General features: G+C 36.3%; 1 protein-coding gene across 4 annotated transcripts in view; it reads left to right on the top strand.

The window, feature by feature from the left end:
• Positions 1-27,627, top strand: part of pam (peptidylglycine alpha-amidating monooxygenase) — a 67,012-nt gene that overhangs the window by 15,069 nt on the left and 24,316 nt on the right. For all 4 annotated transcript variants that reach the window (XM_073873971.1, XM_073873972.1, XM_073873970.1 and 1 more), the window contains 12 exons: positions 2,640-2,760; positions 6,732-6,789; positions 8,542-8,629; positions 11,690-11,781; positions 12,582-12,665; positions 13,180-13,228; positions 13,641-13,712; positions 16,759-16,835; positions 17,310-17,386; positions 21,107-21,210; positions 27,018-27,214; positions 27,554-27,607. In XM_073873971.1, coding sequence (XP_073730072.1) covers positions 2,640-2,760; positions 6,732-6,789; positions 8,542-8,629; positions 11,690-11,781; positions 12,582-12,665; positions 13,180-13,228; positions 13,641-13,712; positions 16,759-16,835; positions 17,310-17,386; positions 21,107-21,210; positions 27,018-27,214; positions 27,554-27,607 — 1,073 coding nt within the window. The remainder of the gene's footprint in view (positions 1-2,639; positions 2,761-6,731; positions 6,790-8,541; positions 8,630-11,689; positions 11,782-12,581; positions 12,666-13,179; positions 13,229-13,640; positions 13,713-16,758; positions 16,836-17,309; positions 17,387-21,106; positions 21,211-27,017; positions 27,215-27,553; positions 27,608-27,627) is intronic.

Genomic DNA, 27,627 nt, shown 5'->3' with positions numbered 1-27,627 from the left:
AGCGCGTCCACACACACACACACACACACACACGTTTACACACACACGTTTATTGTTATTGTTACTAAACAAGCTGTGCGCGCATGAAACCTGATCGCCGAACAAGGAGGGGCGAGACGGCATGGAGTGGAGAGTGATGTCTTCAGGCGCCGGCGTGAATGTAAATTACAGGCTCTTCAACCGCGTTTTCATCCCTGTGTGTCAAAAAAGCCAATTTAAGTCCATATTTTTTCTTTTCTAAAGTTCGGTAAAAACACATAATGGGCTTAAAATTGTGTTTAAGAGTCTGTTTTATAATGAGAATCTCTCTTTCAGCACGCCTATGTGTGTGCGCGCTGCGCGACAGCCGATTTGAATCTGTCAGAGTTCGTCACTGTACATTCAAAAATCTCACACAAACATTACAGTGTAAATGCTAGGATTAAGGTTGTTTTCACATATGTTGGTGCGCACCGTGGTGCGGCCTCGGAGCGCACCAAAATACATTGTATCATTTTTCAGTTAGTGCGGTCCGTGTTCACATATATATATTTTTTACTTTACTCGAAATGCCGCACCGTACGCCATGTGACAACGGTCAGCGCTGTCATTGGTCAGCGCTCTTACGTCTCATGACCACCCCCACGTTTCCACGACAACCAGCCTGACAGAGAGAGCGCAGCTATCAAGATGTGGAGATAAACGATGCACGTCTTTGCGAAGTTTCTTTGCTTTAACGCGAAATTGCGTAGCTGTTCTATTAAAGCCTTTCTCACGGAGCCGTTTGCTAAAAAGCCCGTAATGTCACTATTTGTGTGTGGAGGACAGCTATGCATTTATAAAATCATCAGCTCAAACTTAACGGAGACAGCGAATCTCTCTGCAACGGACCAGGATTGGCTTGTTTGTTGTTAACCCACAATATAACACCCGGCTCACGTCACAACGGAAGCCCAGTGGCTCAAACATGTGGAGAACTTCCTGTATTTGGTTCGGCCCGAGGTCCGGCAGTGTTCACACCACAGGTGGGTCGCCCCAGAGTTCGGCAACAGCCGCTCCGAGACCACCTGTTTAGAGCGGTCTCGGAGCGGCCGTTTAGTGCGCACCCGAGTGCGGCTGTTGTGTTCACACTGACCCAAACGCACCGTACTCGGAGCGACACGTCATTTGGGCCGACCTAAACAGTGTATATGTGAAAACACCCTTAGATTGATTTTATATATAACAGATAATCTAGATACATTTACCCTAATAAGTTTTTTAAAACATGGTAATGTTTTAATGTTTTGCTTTAGTGTTTTAATGTCAGACAATCATTGAAATGTGGGAAAAAATGAAGAGAAAGGCAGCAGATATAGCATCATTCTTCAGAAAGAGCAGCAAGAAGCAGCCAAATGAATCTTAGTAAAATACATTTCAGTGGCCTACAAAATTCATGTGATTTTCTGGTCTCTATAGTTTTTTTAGCAATGGGAGATATAAATCCTGGTTTTAAAGTAAATTTCAAAAGTTTGATTTGATTAAATAGTTAAAAAAAACATAAGGTTGAATTATGAATATAAATTGTATGTGAATCTCATTTCATTTTAATTAAAGTATTGTAGCAATTGTATGTTATACATCATTGTGATTAACGCACCTATAATACTTAATAGTATTTTAAGGTTGGATGATAGAAATTTTATGTGCCACCCCACAGTAACTGCTGGCCCCTGCCTGGCCACCCCTATGAAAAATCGCTTGCTCCGCCACTGATTAGCAAAACACAAAAAATACATGATATTATAAATCTTTACCCGGACAAGTGACTTTTGTGCATGGACAAGTGAAACATAAATGTACTTGTCCGAAGGACAAGTTCCTCAAAAAGTTAATGTCAAGCCCTGCATTACAAACCCTATTCAAGGAAATGTCTAGAAGAATATTTGTATTGCCGTTTTTTTAGATTGTTTCAGGTATTTTCACGATAATAAAGAATATTTTGAATGATTTTGTTTAACGAGTGTTGCTTTTTTAAATGCACGTTATAAACGACTCCGACTCATAATGATTTTTGATTGATAAGGACTTCCTACTGACCAAATGCCGTAGTACACGCACAAGCTGTGCATGAAACACAGAATCGCAGCCTTGCGAATCAGAATCGATTCTAGACAGGTTTTTTTAATGGGACACGCGATTTATCGCCACAGCCCTAATCAGACATGAAAATGTGGTATCGACCCAGTCCTATTTATTAATCTGTGGCAAAATATCCTCACCAGCACATCCCTGAAGATTCATTTTGTTTATTTATATTTTGATATTTCAATTTTTAAAATCGGTACAAATTTTATTTAAGGCATAAAATATAAAAATCAAAAAGATTCTATTAGTAAAACTTTGTAGTAGTGTGTGGCACTTTTAAAAGTACACTTCTACACATATTATTTAGCTATAATTAGTGAAAATTTTAATTGAGTAAATATTTAGGTTTTTATCTGATTAGTCAATTAATCGGAAAAAAAAAAGAATCGCCTGATTAATCAATTATAAAAATAATCATTAGTTGCAGGCCTAGTCAATACGGAACCACCTATGCACCCTAGCAACTGTTTAGCAACCACACACCACTGACACAGCTTTACAAATCCATTTAAAACTGTTTTTTCTGTTAATAGGTTTCAGGAAAGTGGCTGGTCAGACCCAAATGACTGCTCCAAAACCAGACTGCCATTTGTCCTCTCCAATCCTTACAATTTTTCACTGGATATTCGCCTACCAGGGGTGATTCCAACAAAGGTAAGAGCAAAAACATATTATTTAAACATATATTATTTAGTTTTTTTTTTTTTTTACATTTTGTGTATGTGATTGTCACAACAGATGTTTCGAGTTTTAATTTTTCACGTATTCATGTGAGGTTCCCGTCGGGCTGAAATCTGTGTTGCGTCTTTTCACTATTGATCTGTTGTAATGGATTAGCACTGTACTCATTATTGCACATACAAGCTTAATGGTCAGATGGTTGATTCTAGCTATGACGCTGGTCTCTATTCACATTGAACCTTGTCATTTTGAAGCAAGAGAACACTGTCCAGCCTGATGTAGCTGTTTATAGCAATAACAAAGAAAAGCCAAGAGTCTGTTGAAAACTGCCGTCCCTGTCGCTCCTCTAGCATGTGTGGTGTTTGTCTGTATGGAGAGGTTTCTATTCTTGTTCTCAGCTTAGATCTATGAGTCATAGCCGTGTGATTCATCTCTGCTGTAGGGAATGCTGAGACACCTCACTGAGGAACTAGATCATTGATCAAACTATTTGCCTTTAATGTGCTTGGAAAATCACATTAAAGGAAAACAAACAAATTGAAAATTCTGCTGTTATTGATTCATCCTTATGTCGTATGCTGCCGTTTGCAGTAGGGCTGAGTAATGTGATACATTTGTCGATATGATTCCAGCCTTATTTATATGGTTTCGATTTGATGAACTTTAGATTTGAACATTGGTTTTGGAGACATGGAGTCTATATTTAAATATAAATTAGGGCTGCATGATTATGGAAAAAATTATCCCAATCTTTTAGTTTTTAAATGAAGATCATAAATTCTCCACGGTTCTGAATGCCAACTGAAAACCAAATAACAGAGAATTTATTTAAGACAAAATATGAATCTCTTTAAAAATGTTTAATTAGTTTGAATTATTTTTTTTTTAATCTGAAAGATTCATTGAATTCAATAAATACGTTTTATTACCACATGAAAGAAGGTGTTTCCCCTAGTAAACATAAGTATTTATGTAAAGTGTAATCTATTATCCCAGTACTTCTGTGATGATTTAAATATTTTCAATATAAAATGCAGAAAGAAATAATGATACTGTGTTGTTGAAAAGAGCTGTTTGAAACCTATACATCAGGGTTTCCTAAACTTTTTTCAATCCAGGCCTCATTTAGACAAGTAAAATCTATCTTAACCGTGGGTTCACACCATTTGTTTGAGGCGTCAAATTCGCGTCTACGATGTCTAGTTTGGCGCTTGAACATTTTGAGTTTACTCGCTTCATTCGTGCATGAATGCCGTGCGTGAAATTCTAGTCATCGAGACCTTCACACCAAAATTTGCGTCATGGAAGGGGCTTCTGCAACTCCGCTTCTGTAATCACGTCACTACTAGAGCAAGCTCCTGATTGGTTAACGTGTCACGTTTTTCCGGCAAAGTTCAAATTTTTCAATTCGCGCATTTCCCACGGCAGCGCTCAATTCGTGCCATTTGCACGAAATAGACGTGCAAATGAGGCAGAATCACGTCTACCGCACCGCGCTAAACACCTCATTTGTGCCGCGAGATCTCCAGACGCACGTCAACGGGTCTTCACATTGACTTAACATTGAAATCACTCGTGGTTGATGCCTCTACTGCGGCTGATGTGTACGCAGCGTAAGACCCAGACATTTTTAAATGGAAGTATAAGAAAAAAAACAATAAATCCCTTTTAATTCCCTTTTAGTAGAGTAATTTTTTTCCTTTCATTTTCCTTAAAACAGTGCAATAGTAAAATAAACATTTTAACTCATTCCCTGCAAGCCATTTGTTTAAAAGTTGTCCACCAGCATTTTTTGTTTCACAAAATGCCTTCCAGAAAAATGTTCTTCTAAAAATATATAAACATACAAATATATCAAATGAAAGAAAAGAGCCTCTGCTTTCAAACCAAAAACAAACAATCAAACAAAACAAGAAAAAAACTTTCATCCTATCTATATTTTTTTCTGCTTATAAACTCTTAAATGTGGGTATTTTTCTTTAAAAAAAAATGTTTAGCAAAAAAGATCAGATTCAGAATGATTATCAAAACATACAGAGTTTAAAATTTGTAAATAACGTTTTGGCTTTAGTTTTTTTATAAATTGGGTAAGTGCATCTAGTGGATAATCGCGGTATTGCAGATTAACATAAAAATTCATCAGGAACACGGTTCCTAACACTGTTAAAAATAAAGTAAACCTGTTGTAATCCTGTTGTATTTAAAGACAGACAGCCACGACACACGCGGTCAGTGTGAATTTGCCGCTTGTGCATCCGTGAAAGCAAAGCACACTGAACATGAGCTTCATCCATGCTTGCATGCTGTTTGCACATCCATGAAAGCTAAGCACAATGAACGTGAGTGCGTTAAAGCACAGATGAAAATTGTGAGTGAACCAAGCAAGTATTATTATTGCAACCCACTGTTAAAAAAACATCTTTACATGATGACTCTGCGACAGCGCCCACGCATATTTAAATTTTTCCGTAAGATTCCTGTGAAAGGTTTAATAGACAGACAAATCATTATAAGTTAGGAATGAGATTGTGTGGGTGCTTAAATCAAACTGACCAAGCCACATTAAAACCCAGAAAATTGTAAATGTGAATCAGTGAAATTCTTTAACAACTTTCGACATGTTTAAGAATAGTTTTCGAAATGCATAACATGTTCAAAACAGGCACGTATAGATGATAATATTTGCATGCTCTGAATTAAAGCTAGCATGTACAATAAGAATCGATGCAGGCATTTCCCATTTTTTTGTTTTACTGAATATTGTAGTTTTCACTGTTTCCTTGTTATAACAGCGGAAAAAAAACGCTGAAGCATGGATTGTTTTCGTTTCGACATGATATAGATGAGAACATTTTGTTCTCGGATTGTCATTTATTTTTAAAGGGACCTTATCCCCATTATTCAATTTGTATGGTCTGGGGAAGCAGGATTTAAAATACATAAAAGTTCATTGTGAGTCATAAAGATTGTTTTGGGTGTTAAACCCATGTTGGTACTGCATCATATGTCAAGACAAACCTTCCAGATATGGCCTGCACCTCTCAATATCCCACATCCCATGTTTTTTTACACCGGGCAAGCCTTCTCTGCTTCTCGTAACAGTCATGAACTGTATTACTGTTTTGTGCTTTATGACAACTTTCAGAAGTCAGAAGAAATTTTCTAAGATGATGAGTCAAAATCTGAACCTTATTGTACATTGATAAAAGTATCACCATCTCCAAATGACAATGTCCGTCCATATGATGTCTTGTCAAGCATGTTCATAAATCATATGCTAATCAGCACTTACTTTCTGATTAAAACCAAACCTTTGATATGCCCAAATAATATTTGTGAACTGTGATGAAGGATTTCCATTTTTAATGGCTTGGGATTGGTGAACATCTTTATTTCAGATTGCACTGAATTGCGAGTGGACTACTCTTCTATTTGCATGTTTAAAACGGTGTACAAGGCCTAAATATGATTGGGAGTTTTTTGTTGTTTCTGGATCCAGTGTACTTACTAAAATCTCTCTCCAGTTTGGTCTCCATTCAAATGAATTCCCCATCAACCTTGACAGTTCCCTTCAGCAAACATGTGACTTATTGAAATGTGTTTCTAGTTTTGTTTTTGGTTCAGTATGCAACATTAATGTCCTTCAACCTGTCAAAGTGATGAACTACAGTACACTGCTTGTGCTTGTTTTTAGAGATGGTAACAGATGTTTAATTTGGTGCGCTACAAATATGTGGCCTGTTGTAAAAAAAAAACTTTTAACCCCTAGTTTAAAAAATGAAAAAATTGTTTTGCTGTTTTGTAAATTATATGAATGAAAGTTACATTAAACCCCAGATTGGCTCTTTTTTTACAAAGTGCTATGTTTAGTACTCAATGTTACAATAAAACGTGTATGTATGACAGAAACGCTTTAATGTGAGTGTTGTTTTTTTCCCTGACAGTCTGACAGCTACATCTGTATGGCTGTTCCTGTCCCAACATTACATGAGGCTTATATAGGTGAGTAGAGTATAAAATAGTTTTTTATACCAAGGTCTCTATAAGTATTCAGTATTTTATACACATCTAATCTTTATCTTAGAGTTGCCTGGTTAATGTTCATGAGAGATTGCAGTTGTCACTGGAAACCTCTCACGGTTAGACTCGCAGGCCTTTGTTTGCTTATGCAGGGGTTTATACAATTCATCCAGTCACTGATATTGAGACATGGCTTTCTCATGGTTCATGCACACACTGTTTGTCAAGCTCAAACAAAGTCAGATTTACTGTCCAAACTCCCACAGTCCTCTGTAGAGAGAAAAATATCACTCAGGGGCGGCACATCTGGTACTCAGAAACATAACTATGGGTGCTCCAAAAGGGGAATCAATATTCCAAAAACGATAAGAAAAAATCCACATCCAGGCACTAGCAAGGTTACGAAAGTAAAAAGCCTTTATTGTTTTTTTAAGCCTTTATTTTTGGATATTGCAGTAGAGAGTTGACAGGAAAGTGTTGGGTGGAGATAGGGGAGCAGGCCCGGTAAAGGACCACAGAGCCGGGAATCGAACTCGGGTTGCCGTGAGCGCACTGGCGCTATATGTCTCCGCACTAACCACAGGGCTATTGCTGCCGACAAAAAAAGCCTTTATTGTTAAGACAGGGCTAAGTAAAATCACCAACGCGTTTCAGCCCAAACAGGCCTTCGTCAGGGTGCTTGACTCTAGAGAGTAAGAATTAGTTAAATAGAGACACCTGTGCACATTTGTCCCACAGTCCCCTCTCAACAGTCACATAAAAAATGCGTATTGGTCAGTTGCCTCTCCTTGCAAATAGCGCACTAACTCTAACTCTGCTGGCCGTTTGTGACGTGCACACTACCACGGGTTGCACTTTACAACTGCGATGGCACCGCACCACCGCGGTGGTGGAGTGGTCATGACAACCGTCACACCACTACAAATGTGTACCTTTAAATTCAAATGAGCTACAGCTTTTGGTTAATAATAGATTTGATTCCTTTGAATACAGTCTGGGACAATAGTATCTTTAGCCACATTAGTGCTACAACATTAGTAAAGTTAACCAGTCAGTCAGTGACCGTGGGTGGGGCTTTGTTAGTGTGACATCACATTAACAAGAGAATCAAAACAGCATGTCTAATGAGGATTTAAAAGGGATTAAAACTGAGTGGGTGGATTTTTTTCATTGTATTGTTGTTGTGCCAACAACACAAATTTATGTCCAACATATTTTGCATGATATGGGCTGTTTAAAGTAATCAGTATCGATTAATTGTTAAGATCCTTGAGCTGTAATATGTGCAGTTTATTAGAAAGACAGAATGTTAAATTAGTTTAAACTTTATTATATTGTGCATAGACAGGCACTAGTCTGAGTTACATTATGTCTGACCTGCTACTACCAATCAAACATCCCATCTTTTATTTATAACTATAAAAGAGAGATAGAGAGACAGAGAAAGAGAGAGAGGGAGAGGCTATTCCTTACTATGTCATCATTTTTATTTTGGGCAGTATATTGATTTTCCTGGTGTTTTATGCCAAACAGCCTCTTTACTGAGATTTCATTTCATGCAAATATTCATGATTGTCTTAAATGGCGTGTTCTTTTGTTGTGCATGTGAGATAAGATTTTAAAGTTTTTAAAAAATGTTACTGCTGATTCATCAAGATTTATTGATTCACGTATTCATTATAACTGAAGATGCTTCATTCAATTCCTAACCAATTCTCTATTTTGTCTATTCAGTGGACTTTGTGCCACATGCCAGTATGGACACTGCCCATCACATGCTGTTATATGGCTGCAAAAACCCTTATTACACCAAAGGGTACTGGTAAGTCACATTTGATGTTAAATTCTCCTGTAATTCAAGTACTATTAAAGCACTGTTCTGCTGTTTATTTGAGCATCTCGACAAGCTCAACGTAGCATGAAATTCTTGACCGATGTGCTTTGAAAATCCTTATTTTTGTAGTTTTGGACAGATCTCTCTGTGTTAAATGACATGATCGGGTCAACTGGAGTTAGCTTTTAAAACTTAGTTTGATGTCTGTTAAATCACAGATGGAAGGTGAAAAAGTACTATGTGCATTTTTTCTTTTAACATACTTTTCCTATACTTTTTTAATACCCAGAGATAATTATAAGTAAACCATTGCTGGCTGTATGAAAGGATTAGTCAATTTTCTTAAAAAAATCCAGATAATTAACTTGACCTCCATGTCATACAAAATGTTGATGTCTTTCTTTGTTCAGTCTAGAAGAAATTAGTTTTTTTGAGGAAAACATTTCAGGATTTTGCTAATTTTAATGGACTTAATGGACCCCAACACGTTACCGTTTAAAATTGCAGTTTCAACATAGTTTCAAAGGACTTTAAACGTTCTCAAACGGGGCATAAGGGTCTTATCTAGCGAAACGATTGTCATTTTTGACAAGAAAAATGTAAAATATGCACTTTTAAACCACAACTTCTCGTCTATCTCCGGACTCGCCAGCGCGACCTCACCTAATATGTCATCACGCCAAAAGGTCACGGATGACGTATGCGAAACTATGCCCAGTGTTTACAAGTGTGGAGAAAGAGGACCGTTCTGATGTTGTTGTATGTGGAATGATACTTAATAATGTCTTTTTGTCAGTTTATTGTTTAAAAATCGTCTGCAAATGTGCATTTCATATATGTAACACGTGAACTTTCCACGGCATACGTAATTACGCGAGGTTGCGCTCGCGCGTCACAGCACTGGAGGTAGACGAGAAATTGTAGTTTAAAAGTGCATATTTTTTATTTTTCTTGTGAAAATGACAATCGTTTCGCTAGATAAGACCCTTATGCCTCGTTGCTGATCGTTTAGTGTCATTTGAAACTCCATTGAAACTGTAATTTTAAACCGTGACGTGTTGGGGTCCATTAAAGTCATTTAAAATTAGAAAAATCCTGGAATGTTTTTCTCAAAAAACATAATTTCTTCTCGACTGAACAAAGAAAGACATCAACATTTTGGATGACGTGGTGGTGATTAAATTATCTAGATTTTTTTAAGAAAATGGACTAATCCTTTAAGTGTAAACACTGTGGCACTTTCATAACACTGACGTTTGAGTTCTCTGTCAACATCTGGCTTAACCAACAGTGGCTCAGGACTTGTCTAAATGAGAGATGGACGGATTCACCATTTACATCAAAAATATATTTTAAAAATATTTTTAAATCTGCCATTTTCCATTTTAACAAAAACAAAACAAATTCTATTCGTTTCATTACAAATACCATTATGTACTGTCAACTGTTTACCATTAAATCCAGTTCAATTCAATCCTCTATGTATGGTGTTTTTTGCCTTACGTCATTAGGTCAAATAAAATTATCCAGTTTTCAACAACATTAACAGTATAGAGACCCAAAGAAACTATTACAGTTCCCACTGAAATTAATGCAATTCCCAGTACAACCATTAAATCCATTAGAACTTCTGTGATGTTTTCTGTTGTTTTCAGCAGGGTTCAACAAATACAAATAAACACAATGAATACATACAGTATTGAGAGCATGTGTTTTTTAGATGGCAGCGGAGAGCGCAGGTGTGACTTACCTGTGACACTGCTGCACAAAAACAACGCTAAAATCCCGAAACAAAAGAGACACTTGCCTGTTACTATGGCAACCATTCATGAGTCTGTGCTGACCGTGTGAAGATAGATGGGAGGGGCTTTCTCATTCATTATTCAACTTTCATGGGCAGCATATTGATAAGATGCAGAATTACAATAATCATACTTCGTTAATAAATGTAATGCCACAGATCAAGTCAACACTAAATAAAACTTATATTTTCTAAAAATCTTCACCCTGTACATTTAATTCACAGTGCCATCAGTTGCCTTCATGTTTTATTCCCCTGCCTTTTTATTTTGCACTTCTCAGGTCTTATTAATAATGCATCATCCCGTCTCTCCGGTGCAGATGCTGTTAGACTTTTGTAGTGTTAGAGATGTGAGGCTTCTGATGCTCCGGGGATCGGCAGGGGTGTGAAAGTAGGCCAATCCAAACCTTAGCAAATCCACTCGAATTAGTTAAATCTGCCATGGGTTTGTTATCCGTAGCCTCTTTGAAGTAGAATGATGCATTACGCTATGACTGAACAAAAAGATTATTTTATTTCTGCCGGGCCAGTGCTTGCCAATTATAATTTTACGCGGCAGATGCTAAGATGTGAAAAACAACCATTTAAATTTAGATTAGAAGGAACCTGGGGCTGGATTTGCAAAACATTCTTAAAAAAACATTGAAGATTTATTTATTCAAATTTAAGAAAATTTATAAATATTTTAGAATCATGAAAAATGTCTTAAGAAAACGTTTTTCTTTTATTTTAAAGCATACTTGATGTCTGTTTTATTTTAATTCCATTTTATGTATACATTTTATCCAAGTCTAATTTTTCTGATAGCCAAAATATTAACATTAACATTTATGCATTTGGCAGACGCTTTTACCCATAGCGACTTACAGTGCATTACAAGGTATACAGGGTATTTTTATCAGTTTGTGTTCCCTGGGATTGATCCCATGACCTTTTGTGTTGGTATTGCCATGCTCTACCATTGAGATAAACAGGAACCATTTATAATATAACAAATACCATATAAAAGGCTATTAAAGTGCTCTCAACACTTTTGAGAATGCAGTTTATTTGAAACCACATTTTTTATGGGTTTTGTAGCATTGATACACAGAAGCAATAAAGATCATTGAAATGAATGCATGGATTCCTCTTTAGCTTTCTCGTTGCTGTGATATGTTTGCTTTCAGTGTATTGGCAAGGTCAAAGCTTATTTGTACATGAACACATTAGTTTTTCTAATGTCTGCTGTGTGTTAAATCACTCAGGGATTGTGGGAAAGAGCTAGGGACGTGTCGGGATGAGGCCAAGATCATGTACGCCTGGGCCAGAAACGCCCCTCCAACCAAACTACCCAAAGGTGCTTTATCTCTCTTTTTTCTTTATGTCGATAAGAAAACGTTTAACATTTAGTCTGTCTGTTATGAAGCAGTTAAAGTCTCCCTGTAGTCAATAATGTTATCAGTTAGAACTCATCTTTGAGCATCATAATATACCATATCATAAAGGTGTTTGGTAGCACTTACCCAGTTTAGGTAGATCAGTAACTGGGTAATGTTATGGTAATATATATACATAATTTCATGGTAATATTATTTTTAAACCACATATTACAAGTAATTACTGTGCAATATTCAGGGATGCATAACAATTAATCGCGATTAATGTATAGCAGAATAAAAGTTTTTGTTTACATCATATATGTGTGAGAACTGTGTAAACTTTGTATAGATAAATGCACACACGTGCATGTGTATATTTAAGAAATGTTTACATGTGTATATACATTTGTATATTTATGTATAATTTATATTATATATAAATATAAATACTTAATATATAAATATATATTTTTTCTTAAAATTATACATGCATGTGTGCATATTTATATATACATAATTATTATACACAGTTTACACACATATATGTTGTAAACAAAAACTTAATTGTTATGCATCCCTACTCAGCAAGTGTGTTGAATGCTGAATTTGCACATGGTTTGTCTTAAAGCATGTTAAAAACACCACATAGACATATAAACAACAATAAAATCAGATTTTCTCCACAGGGGGACTTTAATTTGTATGAGTTTAATCTGTGAGTCTTCAGCTTCTGTCTCATCCTCTGTGACACACTCATCTTGCACTCTTTTTGTTTCAGGTGTTGGATTTAAAGTTGGATCAGATTCCAGAATTACCTACTTTGTGCTGCAAATTCACTATGGTGATGTCAATAATTTCAGAGGTAAACACTGATGTGTTACAAACTATTTTGACAGAAATTGTATTTTGTTTATTTTTTTTCTAAATTCCATAGTAGTTGTGCTTAATAGACTCGGATCGGATTGTTGATTTTTCCAAGTTTCCTGTAGATATGGTTGTGTTTAGCTTAGTTAACTAGCACTGACAGTATGTTTACTCTGTACAGCCATAGGTGCACTTTTGGTTGTCAGGTTTGTGGTTCCTTGTCTTTAGTTTGTTCACGAGGTAATTACAAACAAATATATTAAGGCTTTAATTTCTTTGAAGCTTTAAATGAAATGCCTCCGTAAGGACATACGAAACTTAAAACATTGCCTTTGCTGTAATGCGGCTTTGAATGAATATGCATTAGGGGGAAAGCGCTATAAAAATTTAATTAAATCTCATCAACAGAAAACAGTAAGACCAATCTTTATTTTTGATTTGATTTCTTTATGTCTGCAAAGAAGCAGTGTTGTATTATCTTGACTGATGTGTTTGTCTTGTTTTTATTGTAGATCATCATAAAGACTGCTCAGGACTTACTTTAAGAATGACTTCCAAACCGTAAGTTATTCCCACCAGATCGGACACATCTTATGCACATCAAGGCATTCTGCTTTTCAAAATCTTTGGGAAAACTTTTTTTTCTGTCTATATAATTGGCTGTTTTTTATACTGATCTGCTTTTTGTTGCACATAAATGTATAAGTTACTTTTTGTGGATGTATTAGTGGATTTATTCAAAGGGGTCATTTTAATTTTATGGTATATGAATGGAAATGTGTTGTAGTGTACAGTATTGTAGTCCACATTTAAGATATATTAGTAATATATTATTGCAAAATACATGGTTTGTAAATAAAACTCAAGACTTTTCCTGTAGGTCAGCTGGTACAGTAGAGCATTGATCTGGTAATGTAAATGTGAATTAAGTGAACAATCTTTAATTGAGTTGTATGTTGTATCTTATCTGCAGACAGCCCTTTATTGCTGGCATGTATCTGATGATGTCTATGGACACTGTTATTCCTCCAGGAAAGAAAGTTACATCTAACAACATCATAACAAAACCTGCTTTTCAGCATCAGATTTATTCTCGTGAAACTTTTTCTGTCACAAATACATAACATTTGTCATTTTGGTAAACAATTGAAACTAGCCAATATCGTTCTCCTTCCTGATGGTAAATTTTACACTAAGGCTCATACTGTATGTACACACTTGTCACATCAGTAGGGCTCGGACCGTTCATTCTTACCATTTAAACTGTGTTGCAGTTTCTTATAATGTTTCTAGTCAACTGACAGTAGAGTGCCGCAGGAGTTAACATATTTTTGTAGGCCAAACCAAAACCTTCATGTTGGCCTACAAAAATATGGAAACCAGTTTCCCGCTAACTTCCGGGTTGGCCTATATTTGAGCATTTATTATTAAAGCGATTATATTATATTATAGTTTATGCGTGATTTCTTCTGCTTTTTTGTGTCTTTTCTGACTGGGTGGCCCAGCCTTCAATCTAAGTAAGCAAGTGCCACCCTGGCCCTTATGTAGCCTTGCATAGACAGTGTACTCAGTTGGGTTCAGATCAGGTGAAGGACTTGAACAGTCAGAAATGTTCCAGTATTTGCTTTAATGAAGATTAGAGTTTAAGATCAGCTTTTATCAGAGTGACTCATTTGTCCGCAAGACCCTTTGGGAAAATCCTGTTTTTCTCTGCTAACCAATGGTATCTTGTGGTGTAGTCTAGTCTCTGTATTTTTGTTTATGTGTGGGCACTTGTGTGGGCAGTAATCGTTGACATCTACACTTGTCACCAGAAGAGTTTTACTGATCGGTCTGATTTTTCTTCATTATGATGCAACTCTTTAGCACGAAATTATGTACCTATATAGTCACATAATTTTGTAAGTGTTTTCCGTGACACTGACAAAATTTTCAGCCTTTTTGCGTAAACGTCACATATTTCTGTGAATGTGTCACTGTCACGTATTTGTTACTCAACTGTTTTGTCCTATTTTCAAACCATTGACGCTTTGGTTTAGGGTTAGATTTGGTGTTTGCATTAGGATATCACTTTAGGTATTGGTTTATACCTTTTTTCATGATTTATTTTTAATAATTTTTGATTTTAAAACCATTGTCGCCTGGCATTAGGGTTAGAGTTTGTTTGGGTAACTAGGATGTCATTTTATGTAAATCTAACCCTAAACCGAAGCGACAATGGTAAGAAAATAGGACAAAAGAGTTGAGTAACAAATACGTGACAATGACACGTTCACAGAAATACATGACATATTCACGCAAAAAGGCGGAAAAACGCATCAGTGTCAGTATAGTGTGATTATAGGTATGTAATTTTGTGATAATGGGTTGTATGATGAGTATTATTCTGTCATCAGTTGTGAAGGGTTTCTACCAGTTCTCCCATTTTGTGTTTTTTAAGTGTTTTTCTTGTTTTAATGTTTAGACAGTTATAAAACATTTAGTTTTAATCCTTTATTCCAATTGTTAAATAGCTTTGTTTTATTTACAAAAACGCTGCACCCAGTGATTCTGTGTCACTGCACAGCACCCTTAGCAATGTAAACATATGTGAAACGTTCTGTTACTGTTCACAGTCGCTCAGAGACTATTTTATCCAGCGGAAGGACAACTTTGATATATATTATGTGCTTTAATATTTTTATTGTGTGGTGACCGTTTATAAAAACAATAAGGTACTTAGGGCTAGGGCTGAATCGTCAATAAGTCACTGCTGAAGGATTTGAATGTACTTGAATATTCACGATAGAGCACAGCCTCAAGGACCTTATTGATTACTTATTTAACCCTACTTTCTTATTTATTACAGTTATTAGCAAACAATGTTTGGATATTTAGACAATAGGGGTGTAACGGTACGCAAAAATCACGGTTCGGTGCGTACCTCGGTTTAGAGTCCACGGTTCGATGTATTTTCGGTACAGTAAGGGAAAAAATGCAAACATTAAACTGCGGGTTGTTTATTACTTTTTTTTAGCAATTTGTTTACTCTTTTAAAACACTTTTTATTAAAATATAATAAATGAAATATATATAAAATAAAAAAGAATAAAATACTGAAAGTTTTCCACTAAATAACATACTTTTTTACATTATTTTATACATTTTTAAATCTTTTCTTAACCTTCTCTTAAACTCTTTCTACTAAAACCTTGCACTAAACTAACAAATTCAATTCCTGAATACATTTATGAACTATTAGCCTACATTTTTGCCACCAAAAATGTTTCTGTTTTGATTTATTTTGGATTTTTTTCAGTCACAGTATTGAATTGGTTATGTACCATCTCTGTATAAAAATAATATTACTGCTCTATGTGTAACTGCATGGTAAGCAACATGATGATATACTTATTATACACTCATATTGACATTAGTGAGTGCATACATAGCCATCTTTTATCTTTTGCATGTTTCTCCTAATCTTTGCTTGTGTGACTTAAACTAACGAACCCCTCCGCAGCTGAGTAACAGCTGAGTAAGCCCGGGTTACAGCTCTTTTCTGTCCCGACCAGCTGATCGCATTGTGACAATGATATGATTGACGTGAGGTGCAGATGAAAAATCTAATCACGCATTCCTTATTCTCGCTGTCACAGAAAGCGTGTCTCATGATTGTGTAGCAACGAAGACGCGCAACCTCTCACGCACTTTTGAAAGAACAAAACAGCGCGTTGACACGCGTTTAACACATGCTTTTAGACGCGACACATAAGCGGCCCGTAAACGTTTACATCAATAATCAAACGAATATACAACTAAGTAAATACAAATCTTTCTGTAGGCCGAATTATGTTATATGTTTGACAGAAGACTTGCGCTGAACGCGGAGACTTACGCGACTTAATATGTCCGTGTGGAAACACGAAAATTGACCTACGTTCCGCACACAAAAGATTGCGTTCGGCCATCATGTGCACCGTGCTGAAAGCCTTGTACCGAAACGGTCCGGTACGAATACACGTACTGTTACACCCCTATTAGACAATATTTATCTACATTGGTATACATGCGCAAAAACAATGCCATATTTTTGTTTTTTTTGCAGTTACTAACGCAGACATTGCCTGTGAATATTCATCATTCCCGATGTATCCATTTGCCTTCAGGACACACACACACACACTTGGTAAGATATTGCATTTTTAATTCATTGTGATGCAGTTGATGAAAATATTATTGATGTAGACATTGTTTATGTCATTATATAGACATGATCATACTAGTGTTGTTATAAAAAAAATTGTGGCCTCTTACTGTACTATATGTTTCATATATAAATATTGTGGAGTTGTTATTTTTAGTTTTGATTATTAGGGGGGCTCCATCTTCCCAGAAACTATTCCCCTGGTTTTCTTCCAAACACAAAAAGAAAAAAAATAACCTGCTTACTTTACAATTGCAGTAAACAGCAACCATAATTTCATGCACTATATTGAATGTCATCTAAATGTATATGATGAGGTTTTGAGTAAGGTTTTGAAGTAAGCATAAAGCAGTATTTGTTGTTCACTATATGAAAAAAAGGATATAAAATTATTTCTTTGACTTTGTTTTCTTTAAACATTTTCTGCTTGTTTATCTTATGTGTTTTGTGCTTCAGGTAAGGTTGTTAGTGGGTACCGGGTTCGAAATGGACAGTGGACACAGATTGGACGACAGTCTCCACAGCTGCCACAGGTACATATTTTAAATAGAAATACGCCAATAATTTTTTTTTGTGCCCATACCGATATTCAGTTACTTATAGGGATGCACCGAATCCAGATTTTTTAGGTTCGGCCGAATCCCGAATCCACCGTTTAAGATTCGGCCGAATCCGAAACCGAATACCGAATCCTACTCGCATCCTTATTCCATTAACACAGTAAAGCACATTAATGAAGTAAACAACATCCACAGCAGTGTATTTTTCATTTTATTTATTTTAACTGTACATTATGCCAGGATGACAAGTTGGAAAACTATTTTGACAATTACCATAAGCCTATGCATAATAAAAGCGATGCGTTGCGACACGCTCGTTTTTCCAATAAGCAAGCAGCTCCGCGCTGAAAACTATATTTAACTTTGAGTGAGAAGCTCCGCTCGTCAATGTCAGTTTTTACACGGCCGTCCAATTACAGTGGAGGAGGGGCGGGACATTACCACAGCAACCAACCGGCTCACAGCTGAAGCATCACAGCTACCAAGCGCTCGGCTGAAAAACAGCTGGCATTTGGCGTCCTCAGCCGTGTTTCAAAGTTTTGGTGTGTCCAGCCCCTAAGGCTCACCGAAAGAAAAAGCTCATCTCCACGTCAGCACCCGATGTGTGTAATCAACGGCCGCGTGACATCGACCAGCGTAGCGCAAGCATAGGGTTCGGTTCGGTGGAAAAAAAATCTAGGATTCGGCCAAACCCGAACCCCGTCAAAAAGCCCAGTATTCGGCCGAATCCGAACCCGAATCCTGGATTCGGTGCATCCCTAGTTACTTATGATATCTACCGATACCAATAGATTCCAATGGTTTTGCTTCTTACACCTTGTTTCAAATTATGTTTTGAAAGCCTAACGGTACATTCACACGGGGCGTAAGCGTTAACGCTTCCCATTCACTTTTAATGGGTGACGTCATTTAGCCGAACTGAATTGTGGATCCGTCGGCGCCGTGTCAGTGCCATTGCTCGCGGCAGAAGTTGAACATTTCTCCACTTTTCAAGCGGCAACGCGTGCATCAGCCAATCAGATTGCCTCATGCAAATAACCTAGGTAGAGCCAGCCAATTACGTTTATGGAAGACTGGAGCATGTGTAGCGGCCACTGTGATTGGCTGTTGGCCACGCTTCAGACAAGCCTTCCGTCAAGCGTTAACATTTTCGCCACGTGTGAATGTACCCTAAGGGCCCTATTTTAATGATCTAAGCGCATTGTCTAAAGCGCACGGTGCACAGTCTAAAAGGATTGTTCTTAACTCCTAATGAGAAATGGGTGTGTTTTGGGCGTAATGTGCAATAAACTTATGAGAGTCTTATTCCCTTTAAAAGCCAGTTTCGCTCGTGCCATGCCGATTCCCTATTTAGATGGTGGAATTTGTAAACTGAAAATCTACGCTGGGAAAAAAGACCCCCAGTTTAAGATTTATTTAAAAAAAATGTTGTTTTCATTTGTATTGAAATTGTTATTTTTTTGTATTAAAACTAGAGCTGGGCATAGATTAATCTAGATTAATCTCATACAAAATAAAAGTCATTTTTTGCATAACATTTGAGTTTGTGCTGTGTGTAATTATTATGTATATATAAATACACACACATTTATGTATGTATTTAAGAACATTTACATGTGTATATATATTTATTTATATTTTTATATATTCTAAATTATATATAAATAAAAAACCATATTTAAATAAAACATTTCTTAAATGTATATATATGTATGTGTGTGTGTTTAAATATACATAATATTTACACACATCACAAACTCATATATTATGCAAAAAAAATATATTTTGTATGAGATTAATCTAGATTAATATATGCCCAGCCCTAATTAAAACCTTTGAAAGTCATTTTTTCAGTCTTGGAAGTTAAAGTAGCAGGCTTTTAATGGCTGTAAATGAATGGATAACCTACATGATCAGTGTAATCTCAATTTTTTTTTACAAATTTGCAAGAAAAGGTTTGTACTCTAAAAATACTTTATTTGTAACAAGCAGGAGATGAAGAATTTACAAACGAAATTTACATTCAACACTCGGACAGTGCCTGAGTGTTTTAAAAAATAGCATCTCACCATATCCACAGGTACAAAGTCATCATATACAATAAATTTGTGGGGTAGCATTAAAAATAAATGCAATATTTGCATTTGTTTAAAGTAAAACATTTAAATTCTTACCATGCTACAGATGAAGCCGCTTCTTAAGCCTTCTAAGTCTCATAATTGGTCTTGATTTATGTCCAAGATAGTCAATAATTTTTTTTAACCTTTTAATCCTTTAATTTTACATTTAAACACATTTTCTACTGCGCATCTATATGTGTGATAAGCAAATGCGGGTTGACGTCCCGTTTATAGGCGCATATTACTAACGTGTTCATTAAATAACAAAAGCAATATTGCGCCTTAGACTTTAGATCAGGTTTTTGTTCGTAAATGGCGAAGTCTATTTTTGTTGCCTCAAAATAGCAATGCGCCTGAACACGTCTCGTTTTCAGACCAGAATGTCCATGGGCACAAAATTGGGCGTAAATGCATTTGCTTTTTAAACAACGTGGCGCTAAATGTGAAAATGATAATTGCGGCAAGTTTAAACTAGCAAAAGACACTTTGCACCACATTGTACCGGGTGGATGATAGGGCCCTAAATGTGCAGTATGTAACTGTAAACTGGATTTCTATTGTCATTGTGACCCAATTTACAATAATCAGAGTTCTGATGCTTTTTTTTACTCCTTTTGATCGCCAGGATATAATCTGCCATGATCACTGCTTGTTTTTAACTCATTCACCGCCAGCCTTTTTGAGAAAAGTTGCCCACCTGCATTTTTGTGATTTTAACAAAATTTTCACAAAATTCCTTGCAGGAAAAATCATTTTCTATAAATATAAAAACATACAAATTATATCAAATTAAAGAACACACCCTCTGCTTTCAAACAAACAATAAACAAACAAACAAAATGGGGAAAAAACGTTTCATTATATATTTACTTTTTCTACTTAATTTAACCACTGAAATATGGATATTTCTCTTCAAAAATACAACATTTTGAGCAAAAAGCTTAAAAAATTGCGTTTTTGTAAAGGAATTTATGTTAGAGATCAGACTCAAAATGACTATCAAACATAAAGGCAGTTAAAAAAAACAACTCTTTTTAACTTCCGTTTTTGATAAATTCGATTTGGCGCCATCTGTTGGATAAAAGCTGTATTACACTTTCACTTTGAAATTCGTCCAAAAAGGTATATTTATTAGTTAAATATGAACTCATAAATTACGAGATAACTCGTGAATGGCGGTGAATGAGTTAAACAATCATCCGATGGCCAGTAGTGGATAAAATTGCTTTTATTTGCCGATACCGATTATAGGCCTGTATGTCTGCGCATCCCTAACTTTAAATGCATTGTCTTTGGACAGAAGAATGTTTGGTAAAGAGAGGGATTAGTATGGAGTCAGATAGTTCAATAGTTCACCTAAAGGTCTTTGTCAGTATTATGTATTCCAGAATAAAAAGGAAAGTAAAACAGAACCATGAAAACACATCATTGTCTCCTGTTTTTCATTTAAAAAATCTATTTAGGGGCCCAAAATGTGTTTTTAATGATTGACAATCATCTGCTTGCACACAATCTGTGTGGGTCTGTAAATGTAGGTGCTGATATTTAAGTTCTTATCTTTACTTGTTTTCAGGCTTTTTATCCAGCATCCAATGCAATTGATGTTAAAGATGGAGATACGCTTGCCGCCCGTTGTGTCTTCACGGGAGAAGGTCGAACCACAGAGACACAAATTGGGTAAGTTCATATTATTAATGATAATATATTTGCTACTGTACTTAATCATATTTTCAGTGTTTAATAATGCAGCCTAATATTTTCGTGTTTATTTGTGATGCCAGTATTTCAGTGCATGTGTATCTAAGAGAGATTTCACTTTTTTGTTCTCCATGAAGATTTACTGAGGCAGTAAGTGTGTTGAAGGGATGATGTTTGTGTGTGCATGCTGTTGACTTTTCCAGCATCTCTGATTGCATGATGTTGGATTTTCAAATTCATGTTATGAAAGTGTGTGCTTTAGATCTGATCTGTGATGTGATGTTTCAAGTTTGGTTAAACACACAGCATAGGCCTGCCCTCCACTTCTCTGTGTTTCTTTCGTATTTGACGAATTGCTGTGTGTGTGTGTGTGGGTGTGTGTGTGTAAGTGCAATTCCTTCATCATTCCTGTTTCCATGGTGATAGGGAAAGTACATAATATAGTATGCACTGACGCATCTTCCAGAAAGCGACCGCCCCCGCAGAGACACACAGGCTGACTCCCGTCCACTAGATATGGATGTGATCATTATAATGGCTGCCATGGAAACAAAGCCAGAGACAAAAGAAAAACTTCACAGTTCATGGCTTTAAATGAAAGCCCTCTGGGTTTCCAAGCTCGGTGCAGGATGATGTCTCTGCGTTACATAAGTTTGTCACCTGGTGTGAAGCTGAAATTGAACGTCTTGGAGACATGAAGGTGGTGGGTGATTTTTAGGGGAAAGACTTTAACATTTCAAAATGTGGACAGAGTAAATGGTGTATCCTGAGTTTTTGATGATAAGTTAAGGCAGTGGTTCTCTACTCCAGTCCTCGGGACCCACTGCTCTGCACATTTTGGATGTCTCTCATATCTGACACACTCAGTTCAGTTCATGGAATCTATCCTAACAAGCTGATGATCTGAATCAGGTGTGTTAAATAAGGGAGACATCCAAAATGTGCAGAGCAGTGGGTCCCGAGGACTGCAGTTGAGAACCACTGAGTTAAGGTATAGGCAAAATGTGTGTGTGTGTTTAATGCTGTGTTTGCTTTTGTGTGCACGACTATTCCTGATTTTTCATTACGGATCACACAGTTTACTGAATATATAAATCCACCCTAATATGACAACCGATTATTTATTCACCTCCATATCATCAAAGATGTCATGTCTTTTTTTTTCAGTCGAACACAGTCAGAGATATATTCAATAATATCATTTAGAATGCAATTGACTGGGGTTCAATGTTTCAAAGCTTCAAAAAACTCATCTATCAATCATAAAAGTAATCCAGTAGATTAATAAATGTCTTCAAAATCAAAATGATAGTATTGTGATGCGGCTTTCACAAAGGACGCTGTGTGCTCTGCGCTATGAAACCCATTCATTTCAATGGCTTGCGCCACGCGAGGGCGGTTTGTTGTTGCGTCGAGCAAAGTGAACACCATGGTCAAAGTTTAAAATAGTTTAACTTTTGCGCTGCGCTCTGTGACGATTACCCGCGTGGCCAATAGAAACGGGGCATCCAAACAAGTGCCAAAATCAAAATGGATGAAAAGCTTTTACTGTGTGTTTCCGAATTCCCAGAGCTTTATAATACAAGTTTAGGCTCCTACAGAGACATCGGAAGGAAAGCCGTGTCATGGAAACACGTAGCAATTCAATTTGGCATGTTAGATGTGTTTTAAGTCGGGTAGCTTGTTGTAGGTAGGCAGCTTAAAGTTGAAATGGACGGGCAACACCAGTGTCTGTATTCCTCATCCACTATTTAACCCAAATACACTGCAAAAAATGATTTTCAAGAAAACACTTCCTTAGTATTTTTGTCTTGTTTTCAGGAAAAATATCTAAAAATTCTTAAATTAAGATGTTTTTTCTTAATGAGCAAAAAGACCCAAGAACAGGGTTTCCGCGGGGTTGTAAAAGGTAGTAAAAGGTAGTAAATTAAATTATGCCAAATTAAGGCCAGTAAAAAGTAGTAAGCGTCATCTGTCGAGGTAGTAAATTTTCGATTGCTTTTTGTAACGTTATGATGCCTGGAAATTAGTTCAAATCACCTGCATATCTGGGCAAATAATCAAAGATCTTTCGTCTCTGGGATGTGATCAAAGCCTGGAGTGGAGCCGAATCACGTTTCTCTCTCCGCTGTAAGCGTTCTGTAATCACTACGGACCGGATCCACTCCGGGTTTTCTGACCTTATACTGTGTCTTTGCACAGTATGACTAACGTAAAGGGTCCTGTATTTTGGGGGTAAATGATTTCTCACGTTAACTGATCATCCGCGGCACGCTTTTTAATGCTATGCTGATATAGCCAGTGGCTGGTACAACGGGTTTGTTTAACTCGTGGGTAAACTTCATGTGGCGCCACAACAACCAAAAGGCAGATGACATCCAAATCCCTTGAGAGCGAATGACGAGGAATCATAAGAGGAGACTGCTTCCGAAATTATCTCGCGGGACTTTGATATCATCCACCTGTCGGTTCTTGCAGTTGCATTTGCGTGTGTTCACAAAAACGTAACATATATTTAAGCACAGCCGTTTAAAAACAAGTGATTTTAAGCCATTCAAACACAAACAACAGTGCGTCCGCTGTTTCTGTGTCAGAGGAGCACGCTAGCCGCCCATTCGTTTCTCATTGAGCTTGTGTTGTACGTATTTTTGCCGCTTTATTGGCCTTAAATAACACATATGCCTCAAAAATCCCGTCTTTGCAAATATCCTCATATAAACACGACCATTTAGGTCTTAGGAGAAAATAAACAGCAGAAACATTGACCATAAACTAGCACATCAGCGCTGCCTCTATTGTAACATAATAATTTGTTGATAAAGGTACAGTCATTCAATTTACAACTGTCACGATGGTTACAGACATCCTGTGCGAATTCTACACGAGTTTGATTCGAGTTGCTCATTCAGGGTTTATATTCATACATAACGTTACTGTATTAGAGCTGTGACTGTAAGCTGTTGTGTGAACAGAACAGACTCTGGATTATTCGTTTATGTGTACTGAATAATATGATATGAAAAAGTTGTATTTGTTCACATTAGTAAGTGCATTATATAACATAAACAAACAATGAAAAATATAGAGTATATAAAAATTAATTAATTCTTATTTATGTCATTACAGTAATTGACGGTGGTTCACGGTGTATTCACTAATGTTAACAGTTTCAACTTTGATTAAAAAATGATTAGTAAATGCTAAAATAAATACATTTACAATTAATAAATAATTAATCAAAGATTCATTAAAGGTGGTGATATTCATGTTTTCTTTTTATACAGTATAGTGAGTTATTTAGCAGTTTCGCCTTAATCTGAAATGCCCTGCAAACTACAGCTACCTATATATGCCACATGAGACTTCAATATGGAATTTATGGCAAAAAATCTCCCCTTAAAATGCTATTGGTCTCGCCTACATAAAGTGTTAGGTAAAGGAATATGACTTGGCCTGAAAAATATTTCAGTCAGAAGAATTTTTTTCACTTTAATTCTTTTTTGTATGTTATATATGTCAAAATCTGTGTAAATAATAGAAAGGTCGCTGATTAACTCTTGCAATTCAGTGTCGTGATGGTTTTAAAAAATATTCTGAAGGTAGTAAAAAAGGTAGTAAAAAGTAGTAAATTTAACTTAAGGATTTCTGTATAAACCCTGAAGAAAATAAGTGTAGTATTTAGACCAAAAATATCAAATTTAAGTGATTTTGTGCATAAAACAAGCAAAAACATCTGCCAATGGGGGTATGCAAAAAAATCTTGAAATTTTTTCTTAAACACTAAATTCAAGAGAAATTCAAGAAAAATTTGCTTACCCCATTGGCAGATGTTTTTTTGCTTGTTTTATGCACAAAATCACTTAACCCTTATGTAGTTGGGGCCATTTTTGTTATTTGATAGTCTTAATTTGGCCACAACTTTCTCTGTGTTTCAGCAAATGGAATGATTTTTGGTGACAAATCTTATATTTACACATATTTTAAGAAAATGCTTTGAAATTTTTCAAAAACTTAACAATATACCGTGGGCAAATTTACTACCCTTACGTGTTGTTAGTGGCCAAAAATGCCACTAAATTAAACTGCTGTAAAAATTTATCAGATTATTATTTTTTTTGCATAAATCTGTTAATCAACCTCAGTGCTGATCAAAACTACCAAATATTTACAAAAATTCAATGATTTTAACTCTTTCATTGACAGGTTTATAAGTGGTGTCACTGATTTGGGAAAAACACACAAAATTACAGATTTTCAATATAAAAAGTGATTGTGGACTGGATTTTCTTTTACCTTTTTCACAGTCTTGGGCATGTAAAAGATTATTAAAAACATTGGCTTTGATGCAGTTTTAGTTTTTGTGCAGCATTCGATTTTATTTTTTTCTCCCTTATTTATTGTTTGTGGCCATTTTTGCCCCCCATTTTAACTGTTGATCACCATGTGACACCATTAACCCTTTAGAAGGCCTTTGCAAAAAAACAGAGCTTAAATTCTGGCTTGTACATTGAGTTATATGGAGTATAACAGCATATTAGAGAGATAGAGAGAGGTGTGTGTGTGTGTGTGTGTGTGTGTGCGTGCGTGCGTGCGTGTGTGCGTGAAAAACATATGTAAAAAGATCTTTTCTGCTGCTCTGATGCTGCACAAAAACTAAAAATGCATCAAAGCCAATGTTTTTACTAATTTTTGGCATGCCCAAGAATGTGAAAAAGGTGAAAAAATCCAGTCCACACATTTTATATTGAAAATCAGTGATTTTGTGTTTTTTTTTTTCTCAAATCAGTGGCATCACTTATGTGCTTGGCAATTAAAGAGTTAAAATCATTTGGTAGTTCTGCAAAAAAAATTTCATCTGATACATTTTTACAGCAGTTTAATTTTGTGGCCATTTTTGGCCGCTAACAACACGAAAGGGTAGTGAATTGGAACAAGGCACAAGGGTTAAATTTGAAATTTTTGGTCTAAAAACTAGACTTATTTTCTTGGGTCGTTTTGCTCATCAAGAAAAAGCATCTTAATTTAAGATACTTTGGTCTGGCCAGCAGAGCGCAAATCGCTTGGCTGTGCGCTGAACCCAGCGGCAAATGCAGTGCACACCGCGTCCTATGTGAAAGCTGCATGAGATAAAGGAACCCATTCATTTTTATAGCTTTCTAGCGATAGTTAGGATAGTTAGTGATAATGTAATGCAATGTAATGTAAATCAATCTCATTGTTCACATATGACTAGTTGTCATATGCGTCATATCAAAACACATAGTTGTGAGACATGCGACATCCAATACAATTTCACGTTTTTATGTGGTTTCATGACTAAATCTAAAATATTGATACCCCAAAACTTTGATCCTCATTCAATTCCATTACAAAGCAAGGAAGAGCCAGGATATAATTTAGCCAAAGCCCGTAGTCCCAGCCTGTAGTCCCATCACATCTCCTAAAGCCCTTTGAGCTGAGGGGAGACTGGTGAGGTGGGGATTCAAAAGAACAGAAGAGCAAAACAAAACCCAACTAATGGAGCCAGACAAATAGATTAAAGTGTTAGCAAGCAGGACACGGACATGTAAATGGAGCTAGATAGATGCTAGAGCACAGGTGAACCAAATGGGGTTAATGGAGGTCACATCACAGAAGCGAAGGTACACACCACCTTCAGGTAGCGTTGGTACGTCTATGTACCACCTGAACCTGGTTGTCTGTTTGATGACTGTTCATTTGTTGTTTTTCCAGTGTAATTGTGTGAAGGTTGTTTGTTCACACCTTGTGTGTTTATTCTCTTACAGCGGCACATCTGCTGATGAGATGTGTAACTTTTACATCATGTACTACATGGACAGCAAGCATGCCATGCCTTACATGGACTGCACGGAGCACGGTGAAAGTGAGTTGTTCCAGAACATTCCCCCTGAAGCCAACGTTCCCATTCCCGTCAGTCCAGACCACATGATGTCCATGATGCACAACCCAGATACTCATGAAGGTACCATCCAAAAACACACATACAGTATTGTGTGATATGACCAAATTCTGTACTTGACCCTGGGGGAAGTAATGTATATCATTCGAAATATGTGTGTGTCGTGTGTTATTTTTGTTTGAAATTCATTAAAATTTCAACGAAATGCTCCAAACTGTAAAACAATTGAACAGATGGTTTGATTGGATGAGAAACATTAATGTCACTGAAAAATCCCTTATGCACATTTTGACAGCACATCAAATGAATTATATATTAGTTGGCAACCATGATCAACTCATCTCAGTGATACATCTGCTACTCGCTTACCTCTCTTTTTTCATAATATTTTGTTTATTACAGATGCTGTGAAAGATTTACTGCAGCAGCCCAAGAGAGAAGAAGATCAGGATCAGGGTATGACGAGTTTTTTAATT

This window comes from Misgurnus anguillicaudatus, chromosome 12 (genome assembly GCF_027580225.2).
Source record: "Misgurnus anguillicaudatus chromosome 12, ASM2758022v2, whole genome shotgun sequence".
NCBI classification, from domain to species: Eukaryota; Metazoa; Chordata; class Actinopteri; order Cypriniformes; family Cobitidae; genus Misgurnus; species Misgurnus anguillicaudatus.
This window is presented reverse-complemented; position numbering and strand designations above follow the sequence as displayed.